The sequence below is a fragment of the Malaclemys terrapin genome, chromosome 5, assembly GCF_027887155.1.
Source record: "Malaclemys terrapin pileata isolate rMalTer1 chromosome 5, rMalTer1.hap1, whole genome shotgun sequence".
NCBI classification, from domain to species: domain Eukaryota; kingdom Metazoa; phylum Chordata; order Testudines; family Emydidae; genus Malaclemys; species Malaclemys terrapin.
The window spans coordinates 127,313,804-127,329,063 of record NC_071509.1 but is presented as its reverse complement, the minus strand read 5'-3'; the positions used below and the strand labels follow the sequence as shown (position 1 = coordinate 127,329,063).

Sequence of the window (15,260 nt, the reverse complement as noted above, 5' to 3'; positions counted from 1 at the left end):
ACTTCACCTCTCATGCACACCTTGATGGCCACTTCTTTTGCCCTGCGATAGCCAGCCCAGACCACATCTTCTCCCACCTCCTGTCCTGGGTCTTCCATGGCTCAGCTCTCTGGCCAGGACACACAACAGTTCCCTCCCCTTGCAGTGTAACTAAAGGTCCCACATAAAGTTAACAAACAATGTCCACACTTACAGTTCTTCTGCCCTTCTCAGGCTTGACTGAAATCCTCGGCTTCCTGGCCCCTGCAGAGATTTTCTTAAACCACTTCTTCCCCAGCAGGATTCCCCCACTGCTTCCTAGCAACTCCAGTAGTTTAGCTCTGAGGAGCTCAGTGCTCACAGCCCTATCTCACCACCCCCAGGAGCCTACCCTGCTCCCTGTGGGTGACGCAGCCTGACTCCCCTTGTTTCTCTCTCCAGAGTTCTTTTCCTTCTACTGCCTTTGCAGCCCTGTTTCAGCAGTGCGCTTGCTGCTCCACCGCCACAGCGGGGCTCAGTCTTTCGAATTAAGAACCATTACATCTAGCTGGGCTCACTAATTGACCCTTCTGTTGCCAGCTCATCCTTGAGGCTGAGGGATACCTGCTAAATCATGGAGAAGACTGAGCCTAGCTGGGCTCAGGGGGCCAGTTTGCCAGCCCAGGACAATGCTACATGATCATGGCTGCTTTTACTCAACACTGATTATTGCAGTGGTGTCAGTGACCCTTCTGGGACCTGACTGACAGGAGAAGACCTGCACTGAGACTAAGGGCTGGTCTACACTGAACAGTTACATCGGCATCGCTACGTCTATTAGGGGAGCGAAAAATCCATACCCCCCTCAGAGACACAGTTAAGCCAACATAACCTCTGGTGTGGAAGGCACGAAGTCATCAAAAAAATTCTTCCATCGACCTAGCTGCCCCGCCTTGGGATTAACTACAGTGATGGGAGAACCCTTATGGTTGCTATAGTGAGTGTCTACACGGGGGTCGGCAACCTTCAGCACACGGCCCATCAGAGTAATCCGCTGGTGGGCTGCGAGACATTTAATTTACATTGACCGTCCGCAGGCATGGCCCCTTGCAGCTCCCAGTGGCTGCGGTTCACCATTCCTGGCCAATGGGAGCTGGTAAAATACCAGACATTGTGAATGTTCCCATAAAAATGTGAGTGTTGGCAACACTAGATTTTGGAGTGAGAGAGACACTCAGCTCTCTCTCTTTCTTGGAGATTTTATATTTGTTCTTATTTTGTTGTTTTCCTTAAATTAAAATAAAAGGCACATAGATGGAATTGTATGGAAAACATAAAAGACAAGTGATTGCATACAACAATTTGCTCAGAGAGAGAAAGACCAACAAAAAGGCCTGTGGGTTAAGAGAATGACAACAGGAACCCTAGCCAGTAATAGAAATATGGGAAGGGATCCAGTTTGACGATGAGTTGCTTCCATACTCCTGTTCAGAGACACACTGGTATTTTCCTGCCAATGGTAGTGCAAAGAAGTGGTTGGGGAGGGAGGTTTTCTGACCCTCGTGGGAAGTGTGGCATTTGCCACACACAAAAGACAATCACAGCAGCATCCACCACACTGTGGCTGGCTTTAAGGGGTGGTGGTGATTTACATGCACAGCTTTGAGCAGTGCTGAGACAGAACTACTCACAGCACACCACCCTATTTCACACCAGGGGCGTCCCTCCTGTTTTCAGGAGCTGGTGCTGGGAATGGTCGGGTCCCCAGGCTGCTCCCTGTTTTCTGCTCCTGCTGGGAGAGTGAAGCTCCCTTCCCACCCTAATCTACTTTATTGCTGCTTTTATTTTCCCATTCTTAGCTCCGCTGATCCACTTCACTGGGAGAGCTGGGCACGAATCCTCAAACTGAGAGTGCCCCCCCCCCCCCAATTCCCCCACCCCCATTACCTAGGGAAGTTCTCAGGAAATGGCACCGGGGAGGCTGGAGCTGTCTCCATCTTCATAGCCATTATTAGGTAGGCAAAACAGACCCATGAAGGTGCTGTTCAGAGGCTATGTGAAAGGTCAAACTCATACAATAGCTAAGGATAAACTCGGTTTACAAGTTCTTCGGGTTGGAGCCCCCCTGTTCCTGTATGCTTTACACATTGACTATCACCGGCAGGATCCCATCTGGGGCCACTGGGCGCTCTCATAGCACACGTCAATAACAACCATGCTGCTTCTGTGGCGCGTCTCTTAGCTTGCATGCCAAGCTATCCTGTAGCGATCAGAAAGCAGAGAGAGCTGTTAGGGCACTGAGTGACAGCCAACATCTAGTGCCAAGACACAGAGAGGATGAGCGCCTTCCTACCTGCCATCTGTGGAGACAGAGACCCAGCCTGGCTGGCCGTGTGTGGGGAATGCAAGAGGACAAGAGGATGCAGTCCCTGCACTTTGGCCCCAGCCCTTCCCGCACTAGACAGAGGCAGGAGGGGGTTGGTGGGGGCACTGGCATGCATGCTGCATCCCTTGAATGCATGCTACAGTTCCCCCTTGGTCAGTGCATTCCCTGGCTCAGTCACCCAGAATGCCTCTGGGTAGCCCTCCTGCATCCCCCCTCCTGCCCCTGTGAGCTGTGGTTTACAAGCCCCAATAAAGCTCTCTAGGTGTTGGTCAAAGCAGGGGAAGGGGAAGTATAGATGATCCTGAGTAAACAACTGACTCTGGCTTGTCCTTGGCCTAATTTTTCCATTGTCTATTATGTGCAGCTGGATGCATTTCAGTAAGTTACCAATGGAAACGAATCCTGCTGAGTGTTCATTTTGGCTGTAACTGCTGTTTTCTAGGTAGCATGGTGGCCCTCTTTCATCTCTGCTTAGCGTGAAGCGGTGACTCACTGATTTACAAGTTAATTGGGAGCAGTGGGAAGCGGATCAGTAGGGGGGGCCGGGAGGGAAATCCCGCCTGTGTGGGGAGGGAAGTGGCAGCCCCAGACCACTCAGGGAGAGAGTGGCTGCATTTGGTTGTTGCTGGGGAAGGGAACGTAGAAAAACAAACAAACAAACGGTATGGAAAACTCTCTGCTCGTGAAACAGCACTAGGAACGTGTCCCACATTAGTGCTGGCCACTGGGGAGGTACAACTCTGCATACCTCTTACCGCAGTCACTCCCTGGGGTGTTACATGGACTTTGGACATCATTTAGAACAGTGATTCTCAAACGGGTGCTGCCGCTTGTGTAGGGAAAGCCCCTGGCAGGCCAGGCCGGTTTGTTTACCTGCTCCGTCCGCAGGTCCATCCGATCGCGGCTCCCACTGGCCATGGTTCGCTGCTCCAGGCCAATGGGGGCTGCAGGAAGCGGCGCGGGCCGAGGGATGTGCTGGCTGCCGCTTCCAGCAACTCCCATTGGCCTGGAGCAGCAAACCGCGGCCAGTGGGAGCCATGATCGGCCGGACCTATGGATGGGGCAGGTACAGAAACTGGCCCGGCCCACCAGGGGCTTTCCCTACACAAGTGGCGGCCCCAGTTTGAGAACCACTGATTTACAAAGTGCCTTGGGATGACTTTCTGGGGTTGGGGGGGACACAGGGACCTCCCTGAGGTACACAGATTCCACTTGCCTGACTTATCCAGACACCACTGTGGACTTCTCTGTCCCGGGATTTATACCACCCCCACCACCAGAGTATCCAACCACCTCTCACTTAACCTGTTTGTCGTCGCCACACCTGTGTGAGGCAGAACTGCTGTATTAGCCCCATGTTACAGATGGGGAACTAAGGCACAGAGAAACTCCTGGTCACATTTTCAAAGGAGCTCAGCGTCCATCATAAAAAAATCTGACCACTTCTTTTGGTGCCTAACTGGGAGCTGAGCTCTTTCAAAATTCCAGCCTGAAGTGACTTGCCTCAGGTCACGTGTGAAGTCAGTGGCAGAGGAAGGAATTGAGCCCAGCTGTCCTGATAACCAGGAGAACCAGATCATCCTCCTGCTCAACCGCTCAGGGCTTCACTGTGGGTTGTAGGCTCCTTCTCTTTCAGGGGGAAAGACAGGCCCTTAGAAAGAGTCCACATAGGTGGCGACTTATCTTTTAGTGAAGCAAAAAGGTTTCAAGGAGAGTTGGGCCTGAATTGCAAAGCTCACATCCAATTCCAGCTCCAAACTCTCCCAAAACTTGGGGAAGTGGCAATTTGGTTCTGGCTCCTCTCTAGTTGCAATCATCTACAGCACAGCAGGGACAGTTTGGCCTGGAAAACTTAGTGTGTGAGGTAGCTGGAGGGCCCTGTTCTGCCATCCTTGCTCCATAACCCAGGCTCTCTCTCTTTAAGGAGTATGTTTGCTGCTGATGTATTCTAGGAGAGCTCATTGTTCCACATGCGCCATGCACCTGCAGTTCTCTTGAGGCACCCTGAATGCTAGACATACTTTGTCTAAGCAAACATGGCTACCTCAGGCCCAAAGAGAATGCTCTCATCTCTTCTTCGCTTTTATAAAAACCCCGACCTGTGAAGCCCCTGAAGTATTCACTCAGTTAATCAGTGCAAATCTGTGTTCCTATTACTGTCACTATTGTCTTCCTCCCCTGCTCCCACTGCGTTCTAGATCCACTTGTCATGCCTTGCGTCTCTTTAGATTGTAAGCTCTTTGGGTCAGAGTCTGTCTTCCTTTTACAAAACAAAACAAAAACCACATTTGCACAGCACCTAGCACAAAGGGGGCTCAATTCTGAGCGGGATCTCTGGGTCCTCCTATGATACAAATATTAACCTGTTCGTGATTCATTATTCATAATAATACAGAAGAGATTCCTCTGAAGATGAGGGGAAAATGCTGGATGGACAGTTCTTTTCTCACATGCGTCTGTCAGCACTTGGCTCCAGTATTCTGCTCTCCCTACATCATTCTTTGTTAACATAAATGGGGATTCGGTTTCCATAAGGAGAGCAGAATTTCTTAAGTGAGATCTTAGTGCAGGTGTGACAGCAACATTTAGTCCTAGGGTTGCAAACTATGTTCGGAATTCAGATGGACGTGGAGATACGTCTATGTTGGATGGAGTCACTGGCTGGAAAAAAAGAGAGGTGGAGGAGTGGAAGAGGACTTCCAACCACTTCTAAAACCCTTCCACATGCACCTTCCTACTACCCAGCTAAAACCCTCTACCCACAACATTTCCTGTGCATAGCACATGCCCCGGGTCTTCATTTTAACAGTCTAGTCCCCATAAGGCACTAGCCCTTCATACCTGCCTCTACATGAGAGCAGAAAACCCACACACCCTCTAAACTGGTACAGCAGAATGGGGAGGATGCGAAGGTCATACCCTAGTTCATTGAGATGTTAATTATCTCACACCTGTACCAAGCATTGCTACCCTTCACCAGATGTCTAGCTAAGGTACTTGTATGGCTCCCATTCCCCTAGTATCTGAGCATGGGGATAATTGTTTATCCCCACAACATCCCTGTGAGGCAGGGCAGTGCTATTAACCCCATTGTACAGATGGGGAACAGCGGCTCTGTGACTTGGCCATGTTCACACAGGAAGTCTGTGGCAGAGCAGGGACTTTAACCCAGGGTAGACCAGACTTGACATCCCTGATATTTCTAAGCTTTGGGGAAAGAGGAGGAAAACAAAGCTCAAGAAGAAGAGCTTCCCAGCCCTTCTTTACACACCACAGAGCAACAAATGAAGGATGCAACCAAAAGCCATTGCAGGTCACCTTTAGCACTTTTGACAGCAAGGCAGAATACTTAGCTAGTCAGCTCTTTGGGACAGGGACCATCTTTTGGTTCTGTGCTAGCACAGTGAGGTCCTGAATCCAGGACTGGGGCTCCGAGGTGGTCTCAATACAAATTAATAATAATAATTTCTCCCTTAGCTCAAAACTCCCCTACAGATGCGTAGCCCTTATGCCAAAGGAGACCTTCATTCAGCTGTCAGCAGTAGTGAGGATTTTATCTCCTTGACCAGCCCATAGGTGGCCAGGCAGGCACTCACTCCATCCAGCAGAGGGGCAGCGGTAAACCCACATATAAGGCAGATCCTCAAACACTCAATCTAGTCTTTTCTTTTAGGATCGTCTCAGTGGAGGAGATGGGAGGGACAAGATAAAGGAAGCTGTACATTAGGTTCCCTTTCCTAGTGCAAATCTTTGCTTTCTCCTTCTCATCAGGGACAGCTACAGAACAGACAAGAGAAGCCATCCCATCTCAGAGAGCATAGCTGTGCCTCCTTTTATTTTCTCATTACTTGGCTCTTACAACTCTTGTTTGGTTTTCAAATCTCCTCTCCTTAAGCTGTGTGCAGCATTCCCAGAAAGACGCAGCCGGGGGTGGTTTTCTAAACCCTCCCACAATAGAAAAGGTAGGTACCTACATAGCAGCAAAAGGGAGGGAGGGAGAAAAAACAAACCTGTTTTCCACCTGGATTTTAATAGAGATCAGCCATTTCGCTCATCATATGTTTCGCTTAAAAAAGGGCAGAAAAAAGAAAAAGTTATCAAAGAAAGTAATGGATGTCATTGAAAAAAAGTGGCCCCGTTCTGTTTCTACAGCAACTGAAATACCAGGAATTCTGCTAGCAGTGCTGTCTAAAGAACGATCCCATTGTTACAGAACAAAAGACTGGGAGATTTATGAACAATTAGAGCAGATTCTTTTCCCTTTTGAACTTTTGAGGGCTCTGCAAAGCCTGACTCTGAAACCCGTTTGATTCCAAGAAGCTGATGGAACCACAGCTGAAATATCCCAGGCTGTCTTCGTCATTTTCACTTGGGGAGAATGGGGAGCGTTTACTCCCGTGGCTAAGCAGTAGGCAGGTAACGCACCCTCTGGCTGTTTCATGATCTACATCTGCAGCAGGCAAGATCTATATCCAACAGCGCTAGTGTTGGCTTTTGATTTAGATTTGATATACCCTCCAGTCTCAAAACACAACCACCTCCGGAAAGAGCAGGGCCAGCCATTAAAATGCCCATTTAGAGACTTTGGAAATGTTGCAGAGGGAAGAATAATCGGACAAAACTCTCTGGGAATTATTAAAAGGAAGTGGGAGGGGGGGAGATTGCAATCAATGGTAATCAAGGCCACAGACAGCTGACTCAGCACAGAAACCACAAACGGGTGTCCAAGGTAACAGACATAATGAGGCTTCTATGATTTGTGAGGGATACAGAATCTGTCTTTGAAAGACACAAGCATGGAGAACACCTTCATCTAGAAAACTTTATATGCCTCAGTGATGCTGTCCTAGAAGCGCTCAGTCTCATCTATATCTATAGGCCCCCTCTTGTGAACACTGGAGGGGCTGGGGGTGTTTCTTTTAAAAGACACAGGACTAACGAGGCCTCTTTGTTGTGTATCCTTTGAACCAATGCTCTGCCGATGGAGCTGGCAGTCCTAGTGGGCCGGTTTTGGAATAATGGATCTGAAGTAGAGATGTGTTACACTGACAAAAAAACCCAGGTCAGGTTCAGTACAGCCGAACCCTCCCCTGCCCCGGCCTTCTCTTCCCTATATTGAAATGGGTGGTTGGGGATGGGGAGGCCTCTACTGAGTGTCTACACTGCAGTTAGACGCTAGCTGACTCGGGTTCACGGCTGTTTAATTGTGCTGTAGATGTTCAGACTCGGGCTGGAGCTCGGGCTCTAGGACCTGCAAGGGGGAGTGTCCCAGAGCTCGGGCTGCAGCCCAACCCAAAACATCTACACCACAATTAAATTACAGCCCCTTCGTCCGAGCCTGCTGGCACGGGCCAGCTGCGGGCGTCTAATTGTAATGTAGACATTCCATGAGAGACTTCAGATAGTGTGGGTGTGGCTTGCTCATCTTGCTGCCTGCAGGATATGACCTTCACTGGGATCCGAGTGGTTAGAGACAGAAAAGGACTATCAGAGCAAATGCTCACCCCTCCCCCACCTGCATATGAGGAGAGTGCAAGCACCTCCTCCCCAGAAGGAGGTGCCAGACATTGAACACATTTAAACATTTTATTAAAGCTAATGTTTAAAATCAAATTTGCACAGGTTAAGAGGGAAGGGGTCAGGCTTGAGTTATGAGAGATTACAAGCATTGGTTACAAGGTTCACAAGCTACATACCTAGTACATAACCAGCATAGACCCAGATTGGGGTGTGGGATTTTTAAAGAGTCAGTGAATAAGTGATCTCGGGTATGCCACCCATTGACTTGAGCTTTCATCCCCTTTTATTGTCCTGCCGGCCTGAATGCTCTCACCCGGCTGAGATCTCTCTACAACTGCTCTTGAAAGCGAACCTGGAATTCAGGAAGGAGACAGAGCAACTTCTGATGAACATGGTCTAGATCTAGAGCCTGTATCACCCCCTCCACCTCCCTCCTGCCTGTACCATCCCGTGCCACTCCTGCTCACACACTTGTGGCTTTCAAGTAGCACAATCATTTCTTTTAAGGCAGAAGAGTAAGAGGCTAGAGCTAGCAAGTGGGAGCCCGGAGACCTGTGTTCCACTCCCTACTCTACCACTCACAGTGTGACAACCTCACTGTGCCTCAGTTTCCCCTTCTGTAGCTCTGGGCTAACAGCATGCTTAGAGAGGCTCTGATGAGCGGTCGGATGGAAGTGCAAAGAGCCCTTATAATGGTCATTAAGGAACACAGCGAGTACCAGTATAGTAGTGAATATATGTGAGGGAGGGGGGTTGGAGTGGGGGAAGGGAGGAGGTTGGGAACCTGAGGGCCTTGGAATTAAGCACCATTCCCTGCATACCATGTGTTATGCAAACCAGTGTGTCAACACACAGCTCCTCCAAACCAAACAGGGAGTGGAAGGGCTCCACACTCCCAGCATGCACTAACTCGATACATCTTTACTTATGGGCCTGGGCCTGGGCGGCGTCAAACCCCTTCAACTCCCATCAGATTCAGTGGCACTTGTTGTAAGCATCAGAAGCAAGTCTTGTGTGTGTTTCAGGGGGTTGGACACTTGGCCGCAACACAAGGCATTTTGGGATTGTGCTTTGGCCCCTAATGGGCTTTCTAAAAAAAAAAAAAAATCAGACGTCCCCCCCACAGAGGGGTTGACCTGCACCCACTCACTTAGCAGGGGCTGCGTCCTTTGTCTCAGCTAAACCCGGGGGAAAGGGGCCAACAGAAGTTGCTATGCTGACGTACCCATGGGCTGCAGCCCTAAGTCATGGCTGCCCCCCAAAGCCCCTGGTGCATGCCACACTGCCCCAGCCGGAGCTGGGGAGAAGGAGCGGGGAGCCCTGTTCAGCATATCTCCAGCAGGTTTGCTTTATGCCAGGGGCACACATGACAGACACACCGGGGGATTCTTCGATAGCGACTCTAGGGATATGTAAGCAGGCAAATAGCATTTACGCATACAGGCATTAAAAGGGGGAAAGAGGCTGGGGAAGTGGAGCCCGTAAGGAGAAAAAGTAATGACAGCCTGGACTGTATCTGAAGCAAGGAATTAGAGTGGGAAGCATTTTAGGCTGCTGGGGTCTGATCCTGCTAGGTACTGAGCGCCCTCAACTCCCATTGACTTCAGCCCCTCACAAGATCAGGCCCTTACGTGAGATTTCATCTCCCCCTCTCCCCTGTTGTTTCATTGAGAATGCGGTGAGCTATTGGTTCAGTAATGAGTCAAAATTACCAGGAGCTGGGAGACAGGGGCAGGGACCAGACAAGACCATCTCCTGTGGGAAGGTGCTTGAAAACAGCCAATTGATGTCCTCATCGATTGAGAGAGATGAAGTTTCTAATCTGACTGTTTCCGTTTTCCCACCCCCCACCCCTCCAGCACGGGAACAATTCTGATCCTGTCGCTCGTGGGGGAAGTCCTGGGTGGTTTACCATCCTTTCGCCCTAGGGTGCAAATCACGCAGCAGAGGAGCTGAATGGAATGATTCGAGCTGAAAAAGGACTTTGAAATATTAGGCTCCATTGTGCGACCTCCACCCCCCCTTCCAGTTTTAAAGCACAGTCGTGAACACAGGACTAATCCAGCCTTCAGAAACAAGCCCGCCCCCAGAAAGGCGATGTCTCCTCCCAGGGGATAACAAAGCGGGACTCACCCCAGATCAAAGTAAGCAGCTGGGCCTTGGGGATGAGGCAGAGGGAGTAGACAGCGCCGATGTGAAGCAGTGTCATTAGGACGACATTCCTCCAGACAATCTGCTGGCGATCTCTGGCGCTCCCCTCGCTGCTCTCGGCTTTTGATGCTAACGGGCTTTCTTCTCTCCCATCATAGAAGGGGCTGCTTGTCTCTCCATCCACTGCACAGCCGGCTCCCGGGCCCGACATAGCTAAGAAAGCGAGGTCTGCGTGCGCGTATGCGCCCGAGCTTGTGCGGTACCCCACAGACCAGGTCTGAGAGCAGCTACCAGCCAGCCAGCGAAGGGGAGTAGTTGCTTGCTTGGAGGGTTGATGATTTATTATAAAGGATGACGAGTGTTCTTCTTGTTAGGTTTGGGGATTTCCCCCCCTTCTATCCCCTCCAGACCAGTTTTCAATGAACCCTACGAATGCAAGTCCTGGCGCACAGCATCTGTTGCTAGCATCTCATCCATGATGCTCCTGCTTGCCAAGGCTGAACTCCGCACAGCAACAGAGGGAAGAAAAAAAAGGGGGGAGGGGGAAAGAGAAAAGGAGAGTGAAAGACAGACCTGCATAGCTACAGCCAATCAGAATTACACGTGGGGCTCTTCAAGAGAGCGGCTCTGGCCGCTGTTGCCACATATTGGCTAGATTGAATAGTCCCCCGCACACGCAAACGGAATGCAAACACTGAGAGGGCGGGATTGAAGCAGAAGCGGTGGCCAGATGCAACTAGTCCTCCCCAAAGGCAGCCAAGCTTTTGTGAGGTTGCTGCGCCCTCTTAATAGGCCCTCACTTGATGGGGGAAAACCCCTCCATGCACCGAATCAGCCTGCACTCCTTCAGCACAACGGTGCCTGCTTAATATCAATTGCTGTCAAAGGACATATAATTGAAGATCCATTGAAAATCCCTGCTCTAAACAGGATTGAGGGCCCAATCCGGCTCCCACTGGAAAATCAGGCCCCTTAATGATTACTCATAGAGTCCCAGAGTTAGAAGGGACCTCAGGAGGTCATCTAGCCCAACCCCCTGCTCAAAGCAGGACCAATCCCCAGACAGATTTTTGCCCCAGATCCCTAAATGGCCCCCTCAAAGATTGAGCTCACAATTTGGGGTTTAGCAGGCCAATGCTCAAACCACTGAGCTATCCCTCAGATACCACAGGGAGAGGGCAGTTTTTCAATGCATTGAACTGTTGAGTGATCTATTTGCAGCCTTGCTGCCTGCAATGAATGTGCAGTAACCAGACTGTTAACAATGTTATGGGCAATCTGCTGATAAATGGGCCTCCCACCTTGACTCTCGTTGTGAACTCACTGTAAAAACGGTGGGAAAGTGGCTATAGGTGCGTAAGGTGTCCCGATAAGCTATAACAATGCACGCTGATGGGGAAAGGAGCCACGGCTGGTGTTAAGATCATGCCTGGTAAACGAGAGACGGGTGGGACCAGAAATCAGTGAACCAAAATTGGTGGTGAAAATTAGCTCTAATTGGTGAACCAAATAATGAGGGAATCCACAGCTCCCCTTTGGGGCCCTCATAAAGAGACTTGGAGGGAAAGCTGGCTACCCTGATGCTGGCTGACTGAAAGATGACAGAAGAGGAAGGAGTGAGCTTCACTGTCATAGCTGCCACCCCCACTGTCTCCTGGGTCCCCAGCCCCTCTTCATCCTAATCTTGAGAGATGTTCTGAGCCAGCTGGGCCAGATGACATCACCATCTCCACTAGCTCCAACTAAATCCCAAATACTACCTGGGATGTGAGACTGTGTTGTGTCCCCCGTCTACTCCACGTGCCCTTTTCCTTCCCACCTTATTACTTTTCTTTCTTAGCCCTCTCCTTTTCCCTCCGGTCTAATAAGAGCCTGGCTTAGCAAGCCAAGACTGTATATTTAGCAATGCTGTTGTAAGTGGTGACCAGAGAGGCAGCTAAATGCAATGCCCTAAACAGCCCACTGCTGGTATGAGTTTGCCAGGTCTCAGAGGTGCTGATCAGACCATGTGCTGGGCCTGTGTTTTCCAGCAATAAGAGTCAATCTTGGAGACAAAAGCTGCATTTTCTGTCTTTGCCGTTCTCTTTTTTTTCCCCTTTTGGTGTGCGTTTGTCTGGATTTGTCTTCTAGGAAATGGACTCCAGCCTATCGCCACTAACCTCTTCTCTTTTCCCCCAAAAGGACAGTTCGTACCCTCTCCAATACCCTCTCAGAGGGGTTTCCTGCTAAAAACTCTCTCCAGCTAAAGGGAAAGGGAACAAATAATGTTGTTCAAAAGAAAAGCCTTATTTAATAGTGTGCATTTCAAATGCATTCAAACTGGCTTCTGTTTTCTTCGGGTATCTTTAATAAAAGGTAAAAGGGATTTTTAGTGGTGTCTTGGTGATGGTACCAAGCAGGCTGAGGTCTCTGTATACCAAACCCTGAACCTTGTTTAATGTCACAGGGTCATGCTAACACCTTTGATGTTTTGGACCCATATATTCCATCAAAAGTAAAACAGCAGCAGCTAGTGATGATTGTTTCCTTTTTTTCTTTTAGTGGAGGGGGGAAGGTTTCTGTGAAAAATCTCTCCACTTTGGTTTTATTGTCAGTGGGTGGCAAGTTGAATCCCTTGTTGGGAAATCCCAGCGTATGCCATCAAGTGCTGGGGCAAAGAGATGCCCCCATAGGTGGGTTTGACTGCAGCTAAAGGGAGTGAGCCGCACTTGATGGAAGTGTCACTGCATTGGGGCTGCACCAGTCACGCTGGCTGATGCCCATGGCCATCTTGTCTGAGTGGGTCCTGCTCCAAAGCGCAGTGACCTACAGCAGATTTAAGTTGCTGTCCTACTCCTTCCCAAAAATCCCCTTTTCTGCAAGGATTGGGCTCTACGTTTCATAATTATTCACTGCTCTGCAGAGAGGCAAAACAAGACCTAGGTCTCTGCACAGGGGTGAATTCCACCCTAAAGGCCCAAATCCCGCAGTCCTTGCTCAGGGCCATGATGCCCCCTACTTCCATGGATAAGCCAGCAGGAGCAGACCAGAGGGGTAGGGAAACTCAGTGAGGTGGATGTCATGGGCAATCCTGTAAATCTTCCCCTTGAAAGGCTTGGGGAGGGTGGGGGGTGTCTCCAAACCTCCTAGATCACATAATTCTGCTGCAGCAAGAGATTAGAACCATCCTGCATGCACAGCTGACCCTCCTTGTGGTCCCACTGGCTGGGTCCCCCAGCTCTAAGCTGTCATAACTCCAGCCATCTGGCTTTCATCAAATAAATCAGGCAGTTGAGTAGGGGAGGGTGCCATGAAGAGAGATCTCTTCCCTGCTCCTCCCCCAGTCACACCCCTAAGGCCCTACTCAGTCACTCCCAAGGAGTCAAGGGTGGGAAGGATGGACTGGCTCTACGAGGCTTTTCCAGCTCGGAGCCTGGCTCCTCCTGCCTTAGCCCTTCTCTAGAAAGTGTGTGTCCTGCACCCACTGGTGTTGGTCTCAAACTTCTTTTCCTTGGTTGCCCAGGTAATTATGATTCTTCAAGATGCTTTAGGGGGCCATGCATTGAAAAGGGGGGCAGCTAATTCAGAGATGTAATCTTTTAAATAGTTGTCTAGAGGGGGGTGTGATTTGCTTCCAGATTTCACATTGTGCAGTAGGGATTTCTGTTTATAGGTTCCCGTTTAGCTACGTGAATACCTCTCTTTAAGCGCATCCCACTGATATCCCCAAATTAAGACTTGAATGAGAGTTGATTTTTTTTTTCTCCGTGTGTAGAGAAAATCCTCTTAAGTGATTGGCGGATTTGAGGATAAGCAACACCTCTATTAGGCTGTGCTCCTAGGGTCTTGATTCAACAAGGTACTTGAGTACCTGCCTAGCTTTAAGTATGTGATTAGTCCAATTGACTTCAGATCAGAATCAACTATCTAAGAGAAAATTTCCTCTAGATATGGACAGAAATCAAATCTTAATGTGGATTATATCTATAAAAGCTGTATCCCTTTCCCCTCACAATGGGGGGGGGGGGGGGGGGACTAGCAACTACTTTTGTAAGCAACAGCCCCTAACAGTGCTAGAAAAGTGCCAAATATTATCTTCTCAGTTCTTAGTGTCTGAGCTAGGCTTTCACTAAGTGACCGTAAGCACTTCATTAAGGCTGCTTTCAGATATCTTTGTTCTGTAAGCCAACTCCCACCCCCCAAAAAGTGCCTCCTGAGCGTAGGCAGCACCAGACATTCCGGACGGAATCAGCTAATAAAATTTACTCCCCTGAAAATAACAAAGAAGCCATTGAAGTAAAAGGAGCAATAAAGGGTACATCAGTATTCTCCAGTTTGTCCCCTCCCCAAAAGCATTATTATTTTAGTTTTCACATGTGCATGCATCTAATCTTCCATCCATTTTTTTTCCAACTCGGCCTTGGCCTTTATTTCTCACTGTATCTGCAGCCTCATTTTTGTGTGCCGTGTCACTTAGTGTTTGAAAGGCAGAATCCTGTGGTGTTCTAGATCCTAGAGTAGGATTTGTTAATACAGAGTTCACCAATGTCCAGAGGATGACCCAGATTCACAGAGAACCGGGGGGGGGGGGGGAAGTAGTATACTGTTAACTAGTGAATGGCTTCATATGCTGCTGATACAGCACAAGGGAAGAGAGTCCTGAACAATTTATGGTATTGTGAAGTTATTTAAAAATCAGATGTCAAGATCAAGTAAAATATTTGCCTGCAACTCCTTCCTTAAATCATTGAATGGTTCCCTCACTACAAATGTTCTCTGCGTGTGTTTGCAACACACGTTGTCTTCAGTTAATTGTTTTGGGGTCACTGGCATTAGTAATTTAATTTGGGCTGATGGGTTATTATATTTTATTCCTTCAGGGGCGCAAATATTTAGGATGTTCAAGGTCAGTCTTTAGGCTAAGTTCAAGTGTACATAGTGTCAGTTTAATAGCAGATACATGCTTTCTGGTTGGGTTGTACCACATCCTCAGAGGGGGACAGACTCAGTGATTTAATGAGTCTCTTCCACCTCTAAAGTCCTTTGATCTGAGTATCCACGCTGGTGCACTTACACAGTAATAGTTGCATGGCCGCAACCTCTAATGTAGATACACTCCACACACAGTGGAGTTCACAGAAGTATAACTTCATCTGGTAAATTACCGAGTGAACTGCACTAGTAGAAGGTAATTTTGTGCTGATGCAGGGCCTCTGCATCAGGGGTTTGTGCCTGGTGACTGCACTGATGCAGTTACACGGCTACC

At 49.1% G+C, this 15,260-nt stretch overlaps 1 protein-coding gene across 1 annotated transcript in view; it reads right to left on the bottom strand.

The window, feature by feature from the left end:
- The window catches only part of SCD5 (stearoyl-CoA desaturase 5), a 67,074-nt gene extending 56,515 nt beyond the window's left edge, over nucleotides 1–10,559 (bottom strand). Inside the window, exon 1 of the mRNA XM_054029949.1 lies at nucleotides 9,998–10,559. Within this exon, the coding sequence (XP_053885924.1) occupies nucleotides 9,998–10,226 (229 nt within the window). The 5' untranslated portion in view covers nucleotides 10,227–10,559. The remainder of the gene's footprint in view (nucleotides 1–9,997) is intronic.
- Between the last annotated feature and the right edge of the window lie 4,701 nt (nucleotides 10,560–15,260).